Source organism: Podarcis raffonei, chromosome 3 (assembly GCF_027172205.1).
Source record: "Podarcis raffonei isolate rPodRaf1 chromosome 3, rPodRaf1.pri, whole genome shotgun sequence".
In the NCBI taxonomy this organism is placed as follows: domain Eukaryota; kingdom Metazoa; phylum Chordata; class Lepidosauria; order Squamata; family Lacertidae; genus Podarcis; species Podarcis raffonei.
Genome location: NC_070604.1, coordinates 78,956,995 through 78,980,121, shown reverse-complemented (window position 1 = coordinate 78,980,121; position 23,127 = coordinate 78,956,995). Strand labels below are relative to the sequence as shown.

At 42.3% G+C, this 23,127-nt stretch overlaps 1 protein-coding gene across 4 annotated transcripts in view; it reads right to left on the bottom strand.

The window, feature by feature from the left end:
* Positions 1-6,710: 6,710 nt before the first annotated feature.
* Positions 6,711-23,127, bottom strand: part of EDARADD (EDAR associated via death domain) — a 31,872-nt gene continuing 15,455 nt past the window's right edge. For 3 of the 4 annotated variants that reach the window (XM_053382585.1, XM_053382586.1, XM_053382587.1), the window contains 5 exons: positions 18,597-18,658; positions 17,358-17,397; positions 14,400-14,488; positions 9,735-9,783; positions 6,711-8,512 (listed from right to left, as the gene is read on the bottom strand). In XM_053382585.1, the coding sequence (XP_053238560.1) occupies positions 8,136-8,512; positions 9,735-9,783; positions 14,400-14,488; positions 17,358-17,397; positions 18,597-18,658 (617 nt within the window). In that variant the 3' untranslated portion in view covers positions 6,711-8,135. The remainder of the gene's footprint in view (positions 8,513-9,734; positions 9,784-14,399; positions 14,489-17,357; positions 17,398-18,596; positions 18,659-23,127) is intronic. The other variant, XM_053382588.1, reaches the window with a different exon arrangement.

Genomic DNA, 23,127 nt, shown 5'->3' with positions numbered 1-23,127 from the left:
ATTAAAGTGCGTTATGGTCTTTTGGGCGTCCGGTTAAGACTTTTTCCACCACCACTGCCACCCCTAGCCTCCCCGCCCCACTCCGTCCTCACAAACAGCACAGGCTGGTCCACTAGGGCAAAAGGGACACTGGCCCTCACCTCAGTCTGCAAACCCCCCACCCCCGCCCACAATGCTTCATCAAAAGATCACAGGGAGATTCACCATAATAGCAAACGAAAACAATAACACACACCCCCCCGTACAGTTTAAAAGGTAATGCTATATATTGTTTAAATAACCAAAGTCCTGGGAGAAGAGGAATGCTGGATTTTATAATTTTATTTTTGGGGACCTACCCAGAGAATATATTTTAACTACAAATGTAGTTAATCAATAAAATACATAATACAGTGGTGCCTCAGGTTACATACGCTTCAGGTTACAGACTCCGCTAACCCAGAAATAGTACCTCGGGTTAAGAACTTTGCTTCAGGATGAAAACAGAAATCGCGTGGTGGCAGTGGGAGGCCCCATTAGCTAAAGTGGTACCTCAGGTTAAGAACAGTTTCAGGTTAAGAACGTACCTCCGAAACGAATTAAGTACTTAACCCAAGGTACCACTGTAATACACACACACACACACACACACACACACAAACTTACTTTGTTTTTAAGGCAATAAGGCCAGTCTGGCTACTGAAGAACATTCAATATGCAATGGGTGGAGGCAGGGTAGAGATCACATCCTCAGGCCATGATCTTTGGTGTGAGAGTTGCCTGAAATGTTGGACAGGTTTGGTATTCAGAGGTTATAACTGGAACCTGCAGTTTCTGGTGTGGAAGCTTTGCACTCAGTCCTTCAGGGTGGCAGGGTTGGTTTTTACTATTATATACAGTGACTGCCTCAGGTAGCACATGTGGGGGGGCTAGAATAGTCTATAAGCTGCCCCTCCCTTCATTCTACCACAGACACATACCCCCATCCATCTACACACACATTTCCCCCTTCTATTTACACTCCCCAGCCCTATACACACCGTCCACAAGCACGCACAAAATCCCCTCAGATCCATATACAAACTACATAGCCACCTGCGAGCACCACTGTGATGGAGGCTATGATGAATGGCTGGGTCCTCCTTTCAGTCCAGCTACTAATGGCCAGACCATGTGCTAGAAACATGATGTTTAAAAAACAAAAATGGAACACAAATTAGACTTTTCAGAACAGGGAATTCTGCTTCCCCTACTATGGATTACTACTGTTTCCTCTGCAACCAGAGAACTCCTATTGCTGGTTGAGGAAGCAATAAGCATACATCATTAGCCACAAATCTAGTTCTATCCTTTATTGGGACCCACTCAGAGAATATATATTAACTACATTCAACAATATATAATGGGTGGGGCTGGGGAGAGGTCACATCCTCAGGCATGTGTTATAAAGTACTGTGTTTTCATGCATCCCCCCACCCAGGTCAGCTTTGACCTGAATTGAGAAGAAGAATGGCCTAGCTGTGTTTTAGACCATTACTGTGTTTAAAGACAAGATTTACAATGCATTGAGGCTGTTCTGTGGATCAAAAAAATTGGATCAAAGTTTGTTGGGGGCGGGGAACACATCTAATCACAGTCTGTGTACATATTACCTCTTACTCTGGCTACAGTGCGCTCCCACCATTGATTATTCAAGACATGTACACATGATATTCACCACAGTCCATCTCAGTCCTGTATCTTGAGAAATACGCTGCTTCCCTTGAACCAGCTTCCCTCTGATTTGACAGATATGGATTGCGTACACCACATCATCATGTGTCTATCATGTGTACACCACTCCCAAACCAGCAGTGAAAGTGCATTAGATGCAGAGTAAATAGGAGTACGCAGTCTAAATGTCACTCTTGAAACCTGGAATCAGAAAACACACAAGGCCTTGACTTTAATCTTGAATTGTATGTATGAGTGCAAGAGTACCAACCAAACAATTGTCACCCCACATTTTCCTATCTCATTATATTTTCAAACACCAAAGATTAAATTATTGTAATACTACAATTCATCAGTAGATGGGGTGAGTCTTCTTCATTTTGAGGCTTCTCCCCCAAGCCGATGATTGTTTACTTTGAAGTACAGTGATACCTCGGGTTACATATGCTTCAGGTTACATACACTTCAGGTTACAGACTTCGCTAACCCAGAAATAGTACCTCGGGTTAAGAACTTTGCTTCAGGATGAGAACAGAAATCGTGCTCTGGCGGCGCAGCAGCAGCGGGAGGCCCCATTAGCTAAAGTGGTGCTTCAGGTTAAGAACAATTTCAGGTTAAGAATGGACCTCCGGAACGAATTAAGTACTTAACCCGAGGTACTACTGTATATCTAATTGAGTTCAGTGGGTTTTGCCACCAAGTAAATATTCTTACGGGACGTGGGTGGCGCTGTGGGTAAAAGCCTCAGCGCCTAGGGCTTGCCGATCGAAAGGTCGGCAGTTCGAATCCCCGCGGCGGGGTGCGCTCCCGTTGCTCGGTCCCAGTGCCTGCCAACCTAGCAGTTCGAAAGCACCCCCAGGTGCAAGTAGATAAATAGGGACCGCTTACTCGCGGGAAGGTAAACGGCGTTTCCGTGTGCTGTGCTGGCTCACCAGATGCAGCTTTGTCACACTGGCCACGTGACCCGGAAGTGTCTCCGGACAGCGCTGGCCCCTGGCCTCTTAAGTGAGATGGGCGCACAACCCCAGAGTCTGTCAAGACTGGCCCGTACGGGCAGGGGTACCTTTACCTTTACCTAAATATTCTTAGCATGGCAACTCTATTAGAAAACACATCCCTTGAGACAGAATCAAATTTTCTTAGAACACATAAGCCAATACCTAAAACAGGCATAGTTATTTTGTTTTACATTTTAAAGCATAAAAACATACCATATTTTTTGCTCTATAAGACTCACTTTTTCCCTCCTAAAAAGTAAGGAGAAATGTGTGTGCGTCTTATGGAGCGAATGCAGGCTGCGCAGCTATCCCAGAAGCCAGAACAGCAAGAGGGATTGCTGCTTTCACTCTCTTGCTGTTCTGGCTTCTGAGATTCAGAATATTTTTTTTCTTGTTTTACTCCTCCAAAAACTAGGTGCATCTTGTGGTCTGGTGCGTCTTATAGAGTGAACAATACGGTATATATCAAAGTAACTCATTTACCATTAAATCAGAACACTAGGTAAGCTCCTTCTTCCAGTATGGACTCTTCACCTCTTTAATTTCCCACCAGCCATTCTGATTTCATAGATACAGTACTGTTTGTTTGTTTGTTTGTTTGTTAAATACCGCTGTATCATAAAAATATATCACTGTGGTTAACAATGTATAAATATAAAACTAAGCAATAAAATCACAAAAAGTTAAAAGCAAAAAGGAAATTAAAATTTTGAGGAGCACATGATAGGGTGAAATAGAAGCCACTTAAAAGTGTTGTATTTTTGTTGCTAAACGATGGAAGACATTATACGTTTTATTGGGTTAGCTTGTTCTTCACACTAAACTGGGACTTCAGTGGGAGAGGAAGGAGATTAAAATAGTCACCCCCTGTGCAAACAGCCAACCTGCCTACATGCATGACAGACCACAGAATATGGTGTAACTCAGTGCTCAATCACAACACGCTAACGGTAGTAGATTAACCCAACAGGGAGACCATACTTCAGATAACAGGGTGTGCTGGCCCTGTATCTTGTACACTTAAGAGATCACAAGGGGGATTTCAGTGAGGAGAAGAGCACTGTGCACTTCCTGCCAGAGCCCACCTGTGTAGGTTGGTGCTCTGTTTATCTGAAATGTGGGTGCCATCACTTACACAGTCCCTGACGTGCATGTTGTGGAGGTGTTTTCAGGGACACAGTGTGCATGCCTGACGTTTTCCCACCATTTTTGTTTTGTTTTAGCTGGGTCATTTTCTTCTCTCCAGCTGGGCTGAGCACAGTGCAGTGACTGTTCCCCCAGCATAGCGCTAACATATCTCTGGCCCTCACATAATGTGGGTATAGGATTGCTGCATCTGTGCTTCAGACCTTTGTGCTCAACAATTAAGCAGACATTCCCTCACATCATTGCTTGGATTTTTAGCTTAGTGTGAAGCTGTCTCAGTTAAATTTAAAGTTATCAACCTACCCTACAGTCCCAATCACATCGGTCCAACATGGCAGAAGTGAATGAAACGGCAGTACATATAACAGCTTAAACTTATAATACGAAGTGCCTAAAAAATGTAAGAAAGGATGAGAGAAACCCATGTTGCATTGCACTTCACATATAAGATAACTAAGCAATGCTCTTGTGGGATGGGCTTGTGGGTTTGTGCCAAGAACCTAATTAGAGCTTGAATTGCTTGTCGGAGATAAAAATAGGCCTCACAGCTGAACTTTTGTATGTAATCTTAGCACAAATTAAGCCCAAGACAAAAAGGAGAGTAGGGGGAAGAGGAACATAAATAGGTTGGCATTTGATAGCTATAATTTCATCCTCTCAGAGCAGCTGTATGTTCCATACATACACATAGGTAGGCAAATGGAAGGAGAATCAGTGGTGTGATGCAAGGAAGACTCTTTCTTCCTACCATGGTCCTCAGTGGCATCTTATAATGCCTTTTGACTTATTTCTTTCCTTTCCTTTCCTTTTGCCTTGAACAATCTCAATTCAGTGTCCCTAAATCTGAAACATCCGGAACATGTATTCAGAAAATATTAAAATTTGAAGCATGGATTCCATCTAACATTTGATAAATGTTGAAGATGCAAGAAACTGCATGAAGACTCCTCTTATAGTTTTTGAAAATGCTCCTCCGGGAAACCCTTTATCGTTTGGGACAGACTACAGTTATTACTCAAGACCTGAACGTGTCTGCTGCTTGATTGTTTACAGAATATAGTGAATAACAGAGATCTAGAAATTGTTTGTTAATTTTTAATCATCTTTTTATAAAAAGAGATCAATTCTCCACTCTTATCAGCCTCATTTTACAATATATTGGATATCTCTGTACTGATAAAACAAGGACATTCTGTGAGCGTTCTTGGAGGTAAACAAATGCACAGTCAATTCATAAAATGCCATGATCAATGGTTGAGAACTGGAATAATAAATTTCACAAAAATGGCTCGGTTCACAGCTCAATCTAAGCCAAAGGCGGGGAACCTGTGGCCTGCAGGCCAGACTTGGAGCACCAACAGGCTTCCCCATTTAGCCCACACTCTTATTGTTGACAATTACAGGAAGGGCAAGATTTCCAAGACTGATGAAATCCTTTCCTCTCATAGCCACTAATGGGAGGCCTGTGCACACATGGTGCTCTCATCGTTGGTTTTCTAGGGTGGCCTCTAATGAATCACCCCCCAAAAAGTCAAAACACAGATCTGCAAGAAACAAAAAAAGAACAAAAAATGCACATGCTGATTTAAGAAAAATAGTAACTGTAATTTAAATGGAAATACAATGCTCCTCACATTAGTGGGGAAGAATGTGACCAGGCGAGCTATGTACCTGCTGTCTAGGTGGTAGTTGTTGATGGGAAACTTCTGGGCTCCTGCTCTCCCTTTTAATGGTTTGTTTTTTGTTTTGTTTTTACCAGACTTCAGCCAGATAGTCCTTCAAGTACAGGACAGCCCTTTAAATGGAGAACTCTCTCTGTGTAAAGTAGGACACATGGCCACGCCAAGGTATTCATCCATTGTATTCTAAATTAAGGCTGTTGAGTTTACACATCTTCCATTCATTTGATGGAAATGTTTGCCTTAAATAATTACAGCAACAGTAGTTTAGGGGAAAAAACCAGCAGTGCACTCAGTCAAAATCTAATAAACAGGATTGATTTCTTATACTAATGTTAGAAACCAAGGTATAACACAAACATGTAACAGAGACCGGTTATATATACAGTAGAGACTATGTAAACACAGATCCATTACAGTAAAAAAAATACTTAGCAATTCTTAAAAATTCAACATATTATTATGTGAGTAAAAGGAGTAATCACACTGCGGCTGAGGTTTCACTCAACATTCAAAGCTAACTTGTCTCATCTGCTCTTGAAGGCAGCAACTCCAAAAGCTATTCAGAATAATTTTCAAGAGCTTAGCATGTCTGGAAAAGGCTTCAGTCATAAGCATACCTACTCAGAAGTAAGTCCCATTCAATTTAAACGAATTGCTGCTAAGCATGCATGCTTAGGGCTATAGCTCAACATTTTATTTTATATTAAAATAAAATGGTTTAGCCCTTCTTTCTTTAAATACAGATCTTGATCCTATGGTTTCTCATTATCTCTGTTCCGATTCACATGTGTAACAAATGATCCCTTTTTCTATTCATATATGTATCAAATGATTCATTTTTTCTACAGCATACCCTTCACATTTGTAATGTATTCAAAGTGTCTGACTTTTACCTCTGAATTGGCCCTCTGCCCACCATTGTGTCATGCTATGTAAGATATAAACCAATGCATATTCAAGTGACTGTAATTAATCTGAAAGTTAATTTCAAAGACTATTTCTTTCAATAGTTTACTAATAGATCTCTCATAATTGTTATGATAATATTGTAGAGATAAATGCTTTGTAACAGCCTCTAATACTAGTTCTCAAACTGTCTCTGAAAACATGTTGGAACAAATCTACTAACCACAGGGAATGAGCAATTCCAATTAATGGAATCACTCCAAAAATATTTCAATATATTGCCACATTTGAGATTTAACCACTTTAATTCAAAGAAGCTAAAAGATCTAAAACTACAGAGGCACTACAGTGAACTTGAATAATCTGAAACAAACTAGAGCTACTGGCTCTTGACAATTCTCTGTGAACTAAATACTGTATGCAATTTATTTTACTTGCAATACAGGATTGCACGCCCTAAAGGTGTTGCTTTATTTAAACACAAATTTATATAATGACTATGTTGTTTATAATACTTGCCCAAAATTAATTTATTAAAGCAGAGTATCTAAACAGCACACGATTCCAAATACAAAGCTGTTCCAAACATAAAATGTTCAGAGTTTATTTTCGTTATGCAGGTTAGAACTTGAAAGATCTGGATGACATCTAATACTCAAGAATACAGATGGGGGCGGGGAAGAGAAACCAACCTTAAGTCAAGGGAATGCAATTGCTGATCATAGCTTTCAGAAGCAACAGCAAAGGGAAGCTGCCACAATTTTCTGTGTCACCCACTCATGGTCCAGGACCTTTAATTGTAGCAGTAAAACTCAATCTGTATTGACACAAACATAAGGCAAAGAGGACTACATACTCCCACTGTCAGCTCCAGGTTTTGGGAGACCTTCCGCTAGATGCCTTCAGGAACCCCCCTTCAAGTAGTCCCATGTCCTTCTTATTACTGTTGACATTGCCCATTCATTTGTCCTGTCCTGTGGGCTTAACCCACACCCTAAGGAGAGGGTGAGGTGATTAGAGAGTGCTGGTCCATTTCCTCCTTGCTCCTTTCACTGCCAGCTCACTCAGGGCTGCTAGATGGGTAGCGGCAGGATGAGGAGGCTCTGGAGGTTGTCAGGGCCCAATGAAGCCAACCTTGGGTGCCCCTAGACTGCTTTCTTCAGAAGCACATGCCTTACTTCTGTACAGTTCACATATATCTTTAGAAGTACAAAAATATATCCCCACAGGAATTAGCGGGCTAGGTTAAATAAATGAGGATATTCCAGTGCTGGTATGGTCTGCTTTCTTCTCTCTATGGCTGAGGCAACTATGGTGGGGTGGAACAGGCCCCAGCAGTACAGGTATGGGCCCTTTAAAGAGGAGTCCAGACCCTTTGCCTTCTTCACTTTCATTATTCTCTCCGTGAAAATGGGAATTAATTATAGTTCAGTTTGTTTGAAGGAAGTAACTGTGCAGTCAGCCCAAATAGTGTATTGTGGTTGTCATTCTTCTTTTGCTGCATTGAACTGGTGCATATTTAAAGATCACCCGTGTTGTTGCAAAGGCTAGGTACACAGATACAGTAAACATTTTATGTTGCAAAAATGAATGTGGTTCCTTTCACTAACAAAGGAAAGCTACACATGCACACTTAGCAAACTGAACAGAGTTATGTTACTCTCTCAATTTTCCACCATAGAAGTAATGTGGACTGGACATTTTCTTTCATTTAGTAGTTGTTCTGATAGGTTCCATGCCGTCTCTTTGGCCATTCTTTTTCCACCCACTTCAGCAGCATTTTCTCAATATCAACTCTTTGATATAATTTACAGAGATCAATCAGCTGCTCCACAGTTCTGTCACTATTCCGTAGCAAAAACTCCAAGGTGGGGCTCTGCGGTTTCTGTTCCAGGAAACACAATTCATCGTAGGTCATTCCCCATTTGCTTGCAAAGTTTCTCCAGTTTTTCACTGTAGGGTGGGCGGGATCCAACTTTATCCTCATCATATACAGCAAGTCCTCATCATTGAGCAGGTCACTGATGGTTGGCTGGCGAGACAAACATAAGGAGCAGGTGCCATTTTCTGTACATGACTTCTTCAGAGCTAGAAGTACAATTATATTGGAGTTATTCCTTAGCTTTGTGGCACATAAAACTCAATGGCCTCATTCAGCTGTACTGATCAATGAATTGTAGTTTATCAAACTAGGAATGAGCCACCCTCCTTCCCCTCTCCCCTCCACTGTGCGGATTCAACAAAACTTTATTGGTTTCTTAAGCCAAAGTTTCATGACACCAGCGCCAGGAAACTGAGATTTAAGCATTCTCTTCAAGATATAGAGCTGTATTCTGGATATAAAGCCATGGCTTATCAAACCCATCTGAATTGGGCCCATACTTGCAATTCTGAAAAATAATATGCTTCACAAACTAGAGTTGACATATCTTGAAGAGCAAATAAGGGTGCCCGCTTGCCTCTTTCCCCAGCTCAAGCTAGCAGTGGCTGCGGTGTGCAGAGCAGTCCAAGCCAACCAAGCCCTCAAAACCCAGACATTTCCTTTAAAATGTAAAAATCCGCCTGGATGGGCATATTGGCCACCCATAAGAGGACATGTCCGTGGTTTCCCAGATATATGGCAATCCTACACAAACTGTTTCTGCAATAAATGAGCATATCTATGGTTTTCTTATGCACTACACAGAGAAGATAGAAAGCATACGGACACAGAAAGCGGCCGTCTACTGAGATGATTAACCCATCGAGATTGGCATTGTCCATTCTCACTGGTAGTGGCTTCCCAAAATCTCAGACTACTTCTGTGAGATCTTATTAACCAGAGATGGCAGAGGCATCATGTGTGCAACCCATGTGCTCTACTGCTGAGCTCTGACTACCTAAATCCAACAGAGCTGATTATGCTACCATGCTACCATGATACCTGATGAAGTGGCCTGGACATGCTGCTGATAAAAGTTGTATCAGAATGGGTTAACCTTCCAACTTCCCCAGTAAAAAAAAACAAACAGGAGCAGGGGCCTCATGCAAGTTATCTGGACAAACAAGTTCAATATTAATTTTAATTTTCTGCATGTCTCCACCTTACAGGATCACTTTTAAAAGACACCTTGAACAACCACTAAACATTTTGTTAAAGTCTGATCTAAGAAACTATGATATAATAGAGCACAGTTGTGTAAGATAAAAGTGTTTGGTTTGGGGTGTTGTTTTTTTACAATCAATGTAATAAAGATAATTCCCTTTGTTTGCTGACGGTTCTAAATTCAATCCAGGCACTAAGTTCATTTGGCTAGGGGCACTGCATTACCTGTAGGTGATTCACCAGTACTACTTTGGCTGTCATCATCTTCTTCTGGCTGCAAAAAAAAGTAATGTTGATTTAAAGTCTTGTTCCAGGGAAAGGAACTTTAATTTATCAACCTATGAGGCCCGAATCTGGAGAAATACGTAAGTAGCTATTGCTTTGGGGGGGGGGGAGATGAGCGGGTGAGATTAACCATTTTATGCAAGGCTTTAAATGATTTTGCCAAACATTTCTCAGCAGTAAGGTTAGGCCAAGAATGACCCTGGCGATGGCAACAGATCAGCAGCAACAGCTTGTACTATTACGAAAAGGCTATAAACCCAGATGAAGCACACCCTTTCCCTGTTTATTTTAAGTTTTAAAGATTAGAGCAATGAGGGGCTTTCCCTTGAGATATCTTCAGGAAAATACAGTTGCCTTTTGTATAGCTTCATTCACCCAAGAGTATCACAAAACACTCTGGATCAGGTCATAAATTGTGCATGCAAATACAGGTAAACTATGTAGTTATATAAGACACTGTAACCAGACACCTTGCCCACCTACGCTTAACTGCATCAGTAAATCCATTCCAAATAAGCTACATAGATAATGTATGTGCTACGGCCATGGCAACTATGCACACAATGCCTAATCTGTCTTCTGGGAATAATCAGAATCTACAGAAGGGGCAGGCAGAATCCCACATATTTTTATCCCAGTTGAAAGTCAGTGTTCCCTGCAGCATTCTCTCTGGTGAAATGTTACATGCTAATGAGAGAGTTGTAGTCATAATCAAGGGGCTTCTCCCTCAATGGATTTCTATTTTCCAGTACCAAATAACTTTTATTTATATTGTCAGATTTGCATAAACCCTAGACACCAGTCAACTAAGGATTTCTCACTGAAATCCTTGGAAATGTTGCTCAGCTGATATCTTTATCCCAGGGCTGGGGCAGGGCAGGGAAAAAATTTACTACAGTCGTACCTCGGAAGTCAAATGGAATACGTTCCAGAAGTCCGTTCGACTTCCGAAATGTTCGGAAACCAAGGTGCGGCTTCCGATTGGCTGCAGGAAGCTTCCGGGTTTGCAGCGTTCGGGAGCTAAAACATTCAACTCATAAGGCGTTTGGGATCCAAAGTATGACTGTACTGCCATTACTGTGGTTTTTCCCAGCTCTCCTAAAGTTTTGGCATAGAACTGTAGAGCTGGAAGGGACCACAAGGGTCATCTAGTCCAAGCCCCTGCAATGCAGGAATCTTTTGCCCAACATGGGACTCAAACCCATGATTAAGAGTCCCATACTTTACTGGCTGAGCTATTAAAAAAAAAAAATCAAGACAGGATACAATAGTGTGTGTTGCTTCTGGTTGCTGAGACGCTGGTGGACATTCTCCAGAACAGAGATAGCAGGAACTGATGGAAACATGACCAGCACTGTAACTTTGTAAGGAGAAATACTGGCAATCGATTTAAGGGGGTGGACAGAGAGAAAAGACAATGCCATGTGTTAAGAGAGCCAGAACTTCAGTGGAGAGTCAGCAATGCAATATCAGTCCTTCTATTTCCAATGTTCAGGCATGAGTGCTACTGCTCATTGTACCCAAAATGGCAGCACCCGTGCACAAAAGGGAGGTGTCAGCAGACTTGGGGAAACTCCCAATGTTTGCAGAAGCTCAAAAAGTATTTAGGAAGAATCCTAAGTAGGGGACCCTGCCCCACCACCCTAAAAGAGCCCAATGGGAACTCAGCATGCCCGGTAGTCACAGAATGCTAACTGACCATTGTAGGTAGGAGAATGGAATAGAATATCCTGGAGGCTGACTTACTGGAACTGGGAACGGCAACCCTGCAACAGTTTGCTGCTGGTCCCAGTTGTAGACTAGAATGCTGTCTCGAGCGTTTAAGAGGATTGTGTCCTGAGGATTGTCTGATAATCCCAGAGGCCTGGAGGCCCTACAGCCATCGGTTCTTTACTAAGGACATAAGGACCACCCTGCTGGATCAGAACAAGGATCCATCTAGTCCAGCAGTATGTTTTCCAACATCAGTCAGATGCCTTTGGAAAGAGCTAGACACTAAATATCAAGTATCTCCCACTGTGACCAAGGAAGGCAACTAGATATCCTGTAGCAGATGAATAAATCCAAGATGAAACTCTAAATGGGTAATCTAATGTGAAAGGGGATGGCAACACATAGCAGAGCATAGTGGGATGTACCCTTCTGTTTTCCAAAATCAAGTGCATCATTGGCTCATTCTGTTCAACCCTGCTGAAAACTATGGCACCCCAAATTAACCTCTTTGTGTTCAGATGGAATTGACCTACCAGAGTCTTTGAATCATATCAACAAGAACACTGTACAGGAAGAATGAAGCTAAAACAGAATAAAATAAGTATACTGTGTGCCAGATTAGCATTTCAGAGCAAACTGCAAAAGCAGGATAAAATATTGCTTTGTTTGGATTTATATTAAAACACCCAATTTTGTATATCTAAGAATTCTCACTAAACTCCCCTTTTTAGAAAAATGTGCAATAAAACAACATGAGATCCTCCCACTACAGTGTGCTGTCCCTTGTGGTAGTTTAGCTTTGTGTCTTGTAAGCCAGACAAGCAGGCTGCAGTTCAGTGCCAGAGTGGTAGGTAGGAGCTCAGCTGTTCCTGTCAAGGCATGCCACAAACTCCACCAATTCAATAAAAGATTAATTCACATGCAATTACTTCTAAAACAACTTCAAATACAGTTGTGTCCATTTTGGTGCATGTTAGTCAGTATATGTTTATACTGTAGGAGAAGTAACCAGCTATTAAAACATTGCCATTTAACAATATCATTTTTATTGCCTATTAATAAATTGCAAGACCAGACAGAACTACAAATTTGCCTTCCATGAGTTGGAAGATGAGAAAAACCAGTACACCCTAAAGGCAAAATGTAGCTTCTGCAAATACACTGAAACATTTGTAAAGGGAAATCAGTTTCACTGCTTTAAAACACACACACACACATACACACTTCAACTGAAGTCAGAAGCCAGTTTAATATGATGTGTTGTTTTGATGAAGACCTTTTGTTCCCTAAGGGTAAAATCCTGTACTCAAGTTCAGCCAGCTGAGGGGCTATGGGATTTGGTGGAAGCACTACTGCATTGAAGAATTTGAGACACACTATTAGCACAAAAAGTACACCAGTGAAACCACACTGAATATGCTAATAGAACATTCTACTGGTGAAAGTACAGGAGCAAAACAGCCAAAATGGGATGTAGTCATGGGGGTGGGGCACAGAGGAGGAGCACACCTGCACCAAATCCTCCAAACCACGACCACATCCCCACAGAGAGCATCAGTCCCAAACCTAACACCAAAAAATGGCCTCTGGTTTACTTCCATGAGAAGTGGGTGAGGTTATGTATTAATGAGTGCCTCACCCACGCTGCCATAACAGAGCCCAGAATAGGGTGTGACCCAGCACCTAATCGGACCAGTAGCTAGACCTCAGCATACAGGCTTCATAGTGACATCTAGTGATGCTTTCCTTTGAAGCCTTGATGGTTGGGACTTCAAAGCAAACTGGGGTTTTCAAACAGCCCCTTGCACACTGCCATAACAGAGCCCAGAATAGGGTGTGACCCAGCACCTAATCGGACCAGTAGCTAGACCTCAGCATACAGGCTTCATAGTGACATCTAGTGATGCTTTCCTTTGAAGCCTTGATGGTTGGGACTTCAAAGCAAACTGGGGTTTTCAAACAGCCCCTTGCAAACATCTTCTCATGAAGATGTTTACAAAGGAGCTTTCAGACCCCCTTTCCCTCATGCATTTCTTCTTCAAATGAGGGGATTGAAGGCATGTTCCCACCCACCCATTAACTAAATAATTGGTGGAAGCACACCTCGTCTGATCAAAGGAACAACTGGAAACTTTACGCTTATTGTTCCTTTGAAGACCCACCATTACCCAGCCCATACCTGACGTCATATAGGTAAGGCAAAGATAAAGGACCCCTGGACAGTTAAGTCCAGTCAAAGGCACCTATGGGGTGTGACGCTCATCTCACTTTTCAGGCCAAGGAAGCTGGCGTTTGTCCACAGACAGCTTTCCGGGCCAGGTTGCCAGTATGACTAAATCACTTCTGGTGCAACAGGACACTGTGACGGAAGCCAGAGCACACAGAAATGCCGTTTACCTTCCCACCACAGTGGTACTTATTTATCTACTTGCACTGGTATGTTTTCAGACTGCTAGGCTGGCAGAAGCTGGGACAGAGAATGTCAGGGGCAGATAGGTGTAGCTTCCTGAAAATGGCCTTGTGGGCCAAATGGGCAGGCCTGGAGGACCATGTTTGGTCCACAGGCCAGGAGTTCCCTACCCCTGCTACAGAGCCTCAAACAGTGTGGGAGTTTTTTTGACAGCTGCTTGCTGCCATATGATCCTGACCACCTGTTAAGATCTTAACTGGAGACCCAAGGTGCCCATGCTTCAAATATGAGATGGGTGTTGACCTGGGATTGCCTGGGGGTTGAGGGCTTTTCCATGGCTTTGTGTCATCTCTTTCCCCTTTTTATCTTTTGAACACCAGACTAAAACAAGACTCCTGTTGAACTAGTAGTAAGCTGTTGGGACACAATAAATGTTAATTAAGCTTTATGTATCAGCGAAACATGCTAGTTTAACAGCTTACCTGTTGTATGAGACCCGAATCAGATGTCAGGCTCCTAATGTTAACAGATGCTATTTCCAGTGTCACTTTTTCTGTTTGGTATTCATCGTCTAAAAAGGCAAATTCTGAAGTGTTAGTCACATTCAGCTCTCACCATCTTTGCTTACTAAAATTCAGCTAGATTATGACGACAATTTATATATCAGGGCAAGAAGCCAGCCATGCAGTTCCACACATACTAGCAAAACCAGCAATGGCTTGCCAAGAGCTCTACATATTGCAAAAGAGGCAATTTATATCAGGGGGCACAACATCCGGTTCACTGGCTCCCCACAACATGGAAGCCATGGATTAAAAACAACAACAACAACAACATCCCACTCTGTGCATGTACATTATGAGTGAAGAATCACCACCATTCGTTATGCTAAACACCTCTCCCAAAACATCTGTCTTACTCTTATTGCATTTAAAGTTGCATTTAAATACCCAGTCCCATTTGATTTGCAAAAAAATGCTCTATGTGTCAATCTTGTCCAACTTTACATAGGATTTGGCAGGGAACCGGACTTTGTACTATTAATGCACAACTCCAGTCTTGTCTACTCAATTTTAAGATGCTGGGCTTGAACGCAATGAGAGGAGGAGGAGAAACAGAAGGCAGAGGTCACAACTGCGATAGAATAATAAAATGTTCTATGGTGTTGCTGAGGCACAGGACTCATTCTGCAGCAATTAATCTGATGGGCCAGCTAACAGGCACTTTAAACTATGTAAATCGCAGCTGCCAGGGAGCAGGATTGTGCCTCTGCAGGTGGGCAGTTTAACTACCAACAGAAGCTTTCTTCTCAATTCAAACCGGAACATGTGGGGACATTTTGTTTGTCTGCACCATTGCATGTCCTGCTGTGGCCACAATCCTGCTCCCCATGCAGGATTGTGAAAACAAGTGTTTTCATTTAATTCATGTACCTAATGTTACACACAGTTTAATGTTACAGCAAAAGTGACACCAATGTTGCAATTCTAATCACATTTACTAGGAAGTAATGAAGCTCTTTGGCATGCATTTAGAATGTGTCAAACCCACCTTTCAGGGCATAACCCTTCCAAGACAGTTTACATGGGTTTTCTAAAACAAAATCACATAAAACAAAATTTCCAAACAACCCTCTAATTAATGAAAACTTTTATTGGATATCAAATTAAACATTCTTGAATGAGGTCTCTTGATGCCCCAGGCTGTCTGGAGTGGTGGGAGGCCTGGTTGGGACTTGCCTGTATTGTGAGCTGCTAATGTTGCTGTTCCCACTGCAGTTCCAGACTCTCTACTGCTCAATGGGATTCACCTCTGAAGACTTAAGACATGCTTAAGCCTAAACTGTGTATTGCCCTTAAAATATAATGCTGCTCCCTTCTGCTGGTGATGGGGAGAGGGCAAAGAAACTGATGTATGTGTGTTGCAAAAGGCAAACAGGAGTGAGCCATGCATGCATTTTATTTTTTTTTAAAGATGTTCACAACTTCTGGTGGCACAGAAGAAGGCTGGGGCCCGCTGGAGTGAAGAACAGGAGAAAAGGCAGGGCAGGGCATCTAGCAGCAGGGTGACTGGGGGAAAGGTGCAGCCAGAGATCATAATAGGCATAACACACTTTACACAGAGACACACTTTTTGCACAAACACGCAAGAGTTTAGGTGGTGCATTGGCAGTGGGGGAGAGCATGGTGAGGAGCTGGGGGTGGGGGGACAGAGTGATTAGAGCAAGGGTAGGCAACCTAAGGCCCGGGGGCCGGATGTGGCCCAATCGCCTTCTCAATCTGGCCTGTGGACGGTCCGGGAATCAGCGTGTTTTTACATGAGTAGAATGTGTCCTTTTATTTAAAATGCATCTCCAGGTTATTTGCGGGGCATAGGAATTCATTCATTTCCCCCAAAAAATATAGTCTGGCCCACCACATGGTCTGAGGGATGGCAGACCAGCCCATGGCTGAAAAAGGTTGCTGACCCCTGGATTAGAGGGTGGAAGGGAAAGAAAGGGAGACTAGGAGAGGGGGAGAAAGAGCTTAAGGGCTGGGAGAGCAAGAAAAAGCGAGCATAGAGTGGGAGGTGGAAGGAAAGCAAGGGTAGCAATGGGGATGGGGCAGAAATAGCAAGGCTAAGGGGTGGAGAGAGATATTTTAGGTGCTGCAAGAAAGGAAGCCATCTTTCTTTCCAAGTGCAGCAAACAAGAAGAGAGGTCATTCCCTGGTCTCTGCTTTAAACCAAGCAACCTGCCTGCTCCTTCTGCTGCTTTCGTCCAAAAGTGATGTGTTGTCTAAGCTCCTCTCAAACATTCCCAGCTCTACTGGGGATGGAAGCTGGGACCTTCTGCAGTCAAAGCAGATGCTCCACTGCCGAGCTACAGTCCATTCCTCTGTGTGAAGGCACTTTTGCATACAGATTGAGGGACTGCCAATTTCACTTCAAGCTATATCCCCATAGATTGCCCTGAGTCCCACTCCCACTCCCAAGTAGCATCTTGGGCAGGACTGCAATGAGAAGGGATAACCTGAATAACCCCATGTGATGTTCCATGTGTGGTCACTTGGTATTCAGACAGTAATTAAGTGTTTTAAAAACAAACTTTTCTACATTGGCTTTAGAGACATTTCAATGTATATTTTCCACATCAAGTGACAACCACACTTATTTTGCATAGTTTAGGAAAGTTTTAGATAATTACAAATATATAGCTACAGTGGTACCTCGGGTTAAATACTTAATTCGTTCCAGAGGTCCGTTCTTAACCTGAAACTGTTCTTAACCTGAAGCACCACTTTAGCTAATGGGGCCTCCCGCTGCCTCCGGAGCATGATTTCTGTTCTCATCCTGAACCAAAGTTCTCAACCCGAGGTACTATTTCTGGGTTAGCGGTTATTTCTGTAACCTGAAGCGTATATAACCCGAGGTACCACTGTACTACAATTTTCTGCACTTACCTTTTGGTAGTGCTGTATCTTGGACAGGGTACTTGTTTGTCTGTTCAAAAGATGGGGAGACAAAATATACCATCAGATATATTTTGACAAACTTAATTGTTGTCGCCTTGTAAAACTGTCTTTTTCCATTCCTCTATATCAGGCCTACCAAACTGAACAGAGTGTGAACTGCCATGTATGGCAGCTTGCTAGGTACTCCACAATCCTCCTGTATCTGCAGTCCCAGACAGGAAGGAACATGGAAGAAATAAATGGAGCTTTGTTAAACCCTTTAGTGGGCTTCAGAAGCTAGGAAGCTGTCTTACACCGAGTCAGACCATTGGCCTATCCAGCTCAATATTGTCTACACAGACTGGCAGTGGCTCTCCAGGGTTCTAGACAAAAGGTGACTTGGCTTGGACCTTCTGAATGCAAGGCAGATGCTCTACCACTGACCCACGACTCTTTTCCCCATGGTGGTGGTCTGAAAGCTTCAATAACAGATATAGAAATTGCAGAATCACAGATGTCATGGAGCTGCCACTGAAAACAGCATCCCTCTCTCCTTGTAATGCAACTTGCCCCATACCTTGGCTTAATTATTATAAGCGTTTCCCTCCCTGTCCCATTTCACAACATATGAGAAGGTATCATACATAGGCAGGTAATAGAATTAGCTGAATTATGCATTGTGGTGGGAGAAGGGAGGATCTCAGTGGCCTGGTTCACATGTCACAGTAAGCCAAACTATGGCTTCTGAGAACCATGTGAATGTGTAGGTTCCCCAAACCCAGGAATAAGGTTCAGGTCTGTTCTCCTTAACCATGACCGGTAACCGTAGATCACACCTCAGTTATGCTTCAAGGTTTAAGAGGAGAGACCTTAAGCACAGTATCAGGTCCAGATTACACACCTTGGCTTAGCTGCCATGCTTCACTGTGCTGGGTATAAGCAGCAACTTCAAACTTCCAGATCCAACAACGTTCCCATGGTCCCAGTAAGCCATAATATGTGAACTGGGCTTATGTGTGGTGCTTGGTTTTGGTGGCAGCTCCCTATATTTTAGAATGTCTGGTTCTATTCTGAATTCATCCATTGCATAGTTGGTACAGAAACATTTCACCAAATGTCCTGCAATACCAGGGATTTATGAACCTGTTCTGACAGTATTAAAAACGATAAAATGGTAACCAACATTTACAATAATTGAATTAACGGTTACATTTCATTTCATTACAATACATTCAGGAAATTACATACTTCTTCTGAGGATAAAGTGCTAGGGTCTGTATCTTCTACTGGCTCTTTCATTGCCTGATCTGCTGGAAACAAATAAAGGAAAGTTTTAATTTGTGTTTCTCAACATCTCAAGTCTACTTTAACTGCCTCCATTGTATATATAGGCAACTGTTAGTTTGTAACACAAAGGAATGTTTCACATTCTGGTTTTAAAATTGTTATTCTAGCAGAATAAATCATCATAAAATCATATGCACTTACATTTTTCTATAACTTTAATGAGAAACTATCATCTGCCACAAGCAGTTTTCACCAAGAGTAACACAAGTGCATTTTAGATGGAATATACCTATCCTGATGAACCATGTTTACCATGTTTGTCAGATGAGAAAGATGACATGTGCCTGCACACTTCCTCCTTGCACCTCCTGTTCTCTTCTCCTATTTTTTTAAAACCACAGTTTCCTGTGATATCTGAACTGCCAAACTTAGTTTATGATATTTCTTATATCATTTTGAATCATCTATGTATTTTTTGTGTTGTCATTTTTATTTATCAGCTAAGCAATCTAATATTCTAGTTAAACCAAGAGTGTGAACAGGCCACTGCTATGCCATGAATAGGGCCAGGACGCAGCCAGAAGGGAACAACAAACCACATTCTATCCAGACCACAGGCTGAATTTTCAAAAAATAGGTCATTGGCAACAGTTTAAAAAACAACAACAAAACATCATATTTCCCCCAGAAAGGGTAAATCTGGATTAAATGGGGAGCGGGGATATGGGCTGAAATTTTAATGACAACATGTGAATACTGCAAAATACCTGCATGCATGAAAAGCACCAATCTCACTTGCTCCTATCAGAAAAGCTGCAGCTCAAACAGAGGGGCAAAAAAAAGAGTATGGAGGGGTGGCTGGAAAGAAAGTCTCCCCCTCCCAGTTCCTGGCCATCAAATTTCTTGGGCCTGTCACTTTCTCTCAGCCTGCCTCAAAGGATTGTTATGATGACAAAAGATTATATGTACTGTACTTTCCTGTGAGGACTGTACTGTGTGCCTTGTTTGCTATTTAAATTGGATCCAAGACCAGGCCTAAGTGCCAAGGGAAGTAAGGAAGCGTCAGGTATTACTTTGGCAAACAGCCCAATCCTGTGCATATGAACTTCAAATGAAGTCCCCTGAGGTTTGAGATGTCTTAATCCCTCATAGACTATCTGGAACACCAGAATCTGTAGAAGTGGATTTCTGCTGTATGTTGTGATTTAGTTTCTGTTCATTAGAGGACTTCCGGGTCAGCGCCATCGGCAATGGCGGCGTTCCTCTGACTGAGAGGAACCCGCTCCGTGGAATTCGGGTCGTGCCACCGCGGTGAAGGCGGAGACCCTTTAAAAATCCCAGGCGGATGAAGCCTGGGAACGTGGGATTCGGCTGACACCAGGAGCGCCCCCCCCCACCCACAGGGAAACCCCTTTTTGGGGCTTCCGAAGTGACGTGGGGTGAGCGGCACAGTGTTTTGAATCGACTGCTATTTTTACGGAGTGAAGCCGCGTAGCTGTTGCCGGAGAGCGCTGACTTTTTCTTGGGGACAATTGGATTTCAAACAACAACCCGTGAGTAAACGGAAATTGGACTCTAAAGTACTTAAAGTTTTTTAAAAAAATAGGTACCGATCGGGGAAGGTCTAAACAGGAAGTCCGCCTCCCCTTTCTGTAAATAAATTGAAGCAAAGAACCTGTTAACTAAGGTCGTGGAGAATTTTATGTAAAGGATTTAAACTCCATTGATTGAAACTATCATCAATATTTTTTGTGAAAGCAGGGGACCCTGCAGAAGAAGGTTAAAAATTTGGGAATTGAAGTGCCACATGCCCAAACCCGGGAGTGGTCTGTGAGAGCCCGCTGACGGTGAATAGATAAATTTGACAGCTGTCAAGTCTGCTGACAAGATACAAAAGAAGGACTTTGTTTTTACTGCCCGTCTTTGTTACAACTTTACGTTTAAAAGGAAGGAAGGAACTGTTTCAATTTAATGTATGGGACCTTTGGGTCTGTGCTGGAAGAAGTGAAAAGAAACTTGAATCCCTCTAGAGGGAGCTTTGGGACATTGTTACAAGGAATCAGCTGGGAAATTGTTTTTAAAGATAAAGCCCTGAGAAACTAGTTTTTGACCTTGGACTGTTTAAGGATGGCGGTCGGGAAGGAAATTGAGTGCGAGCTGAACAGGACATTTTATCTCTTGGGAAAGCTGCATGATCAGATAAATGCTATGGTGACGAACGTAGAAATAATGGGAACAAAAATGGGCATCGGTGAAGAAGTGGACAAGAACTCAGTGTGGGAACCTCTGCCAATTGAACAAATTGGAAAACTTGAAAAGGAGAATCTTGTTGTGACTGAAGTGATGAAAGGGGGAGCCGTGGCCCTACACAGGCAAATGGTGGACTACAACTTGAGGCCTTACATGATGGCAACTAGGAGAAGCAAATTTTTGAAGATGGAAGCCTGGCTCAGCCTTGAGAATGAAGGATGGAGAGATCTTCCTGTGTGGAGATCAAATGACCTTTGGGATATAAGTCTGAGCCAGGTGGAGGTCGGAGATTTGGGGGTCTTTGGATTTGAAAAGAGTGTGAAACAAGATTTGGAATATCCTACAGGCCCTATCCTTAACTATGGAAGTTTGGCAGGAAGGAATATGATTACTGTTGGGTTGGAGCTGCCCCGAGATTTGGCTTTTAACATTAAAGACTACCAAAAAGACCAGCAGAGGGGACATGAAAGAGACTTAAGAGCCTCGGACTTGAGATCTCCGGGTTGAGGGTCTTTTGAGATTGTTGGAACTATTACTAGGGGCCGAAACCGGGGTGGGGATCTCGTGGGAAAAATTGGGAATTCAAAGTGTATATAATTTGTCTTGTTTTTCTTTTAAAGAGAGATGGGGGAATCGTGGAATTGAATCTTTCTTTGACCCTAGGGGAAATATTTTTAGAGTAAGTATAGATATATAAGTATTAATGGAAATAAGATTAATGGGAAACTACAATATATTAAGACAATATATAAGGATAAAGTTTAAGATGAAGGATTTGTTGAAATATTTATAAGAATTAGAATATAAAGAGGGCAATTATAGTATGTTAAGATAAATTAGCAGGATAAAAACCAAGTTGGAAGGATTTGCTGGAATATCTAATTGAATTAGAATACAAAAATGGGAGGCGTGAGGAAGTCAAGGAAATAAGTGAATGCAAGTAAGCGAGTTAAAGTTTTGATTTATTTTTATTGTTTTTATTTTTTCTCTTTTTCCATTTATTGATTATGTTTTCTTTAATATATATGTATGTGTTTTCCCCCTCTTTTTTATTGATTGTCTTTTTTATTCTTTTTTGTAACCTTTAAAATCTTAATAAAAATTTATTTAAAAAAAATAGTTTCTGTTCATTAGCAACATCCCTTTGTACTGCATAACCGTTTTGAAGTTGAAGCGATTGAGAGCTTGGATCAAAGAAATTCCATGCTCATCATCCTATCAAACTAATTATAAAGTTCTGAAAGCCAGCCTGAAAAAGATAAGCAAGAATAGATAAGTATCACTCAAAGCTAGAAGTACTGGATACTTTTTCAGTCCTCAGTTCACCTCTAATTTCCTGGTGTACTACTAAGCTCCAGCTCAGCGGTATCAAAAGAAGCAGTGGAGCAAGAATTATCTTTACTCTGATACTTTCGGATGAGGTTCTCAAACAGGGGAAGAAGCATCCAGGAGGTGGGCTGTTCTGAATAGTGGGGTTGCACTCCTGGAAGAAGCAGGTTTTGTAGCTTGAGTGTTGCTTTAGTAGTTTGGAGTACTCAGGCCCTATTTCCTGCTCTGCTTGGTTCCCCAGCTTCTGGCCTCTTCTGGACACAGATGACTAGGCCACAGTACTCCATGCTCTGTTAACTTCTAGATTGGATTACTGCAATGCAATCTATGTGGGGCTGCCCTTGAGGATGACTCCAAAACTTCAGCTAGTCCAGACACAGCAGTTACAATTATTGGCTGTGGTTTCCATTCAAACTCATATAAGCCCTGTCCTAAAACAGCTGCGTTGGTTGCCAGTCTGTTTACAGAATTAATGAAAGGTGCTCTAAACAAGTTAGGTTCCAGATATCTGAGAGACTGCCCTTCCCTACAAACCCTTTTGGGTGTTTGGATCAGAGCCCTCTTGGTAGCTTCACTGCCCTTAATGGGTTTTTGTGTGTGTGTTTTGTGGGTATCTGCAGTAGCCCTTAAATTGTAAAATTCCCACCGCAGAGCATGCCTCTGGCACCTTCTCAAGAGATTTTGGCAAATGCTGGACACACCTTTTAGGCCTTATGTTGTCCAACAGCATATGCTTAAAATAAAGTTCCCCGTTAAAAAAAATGTGTGTGTGTGTGTGTGTGTGTGCGCGCGCGCGCGCTGGTCACTTGTGCCTCAAGTGTGTTACCTGTACAACTGCATTCTCTTCCTCACTTAACTTGAAAAGCGTTTATAAACTAAATTACGCTCGGGACAGGTAGAAATTTGTTCTTGC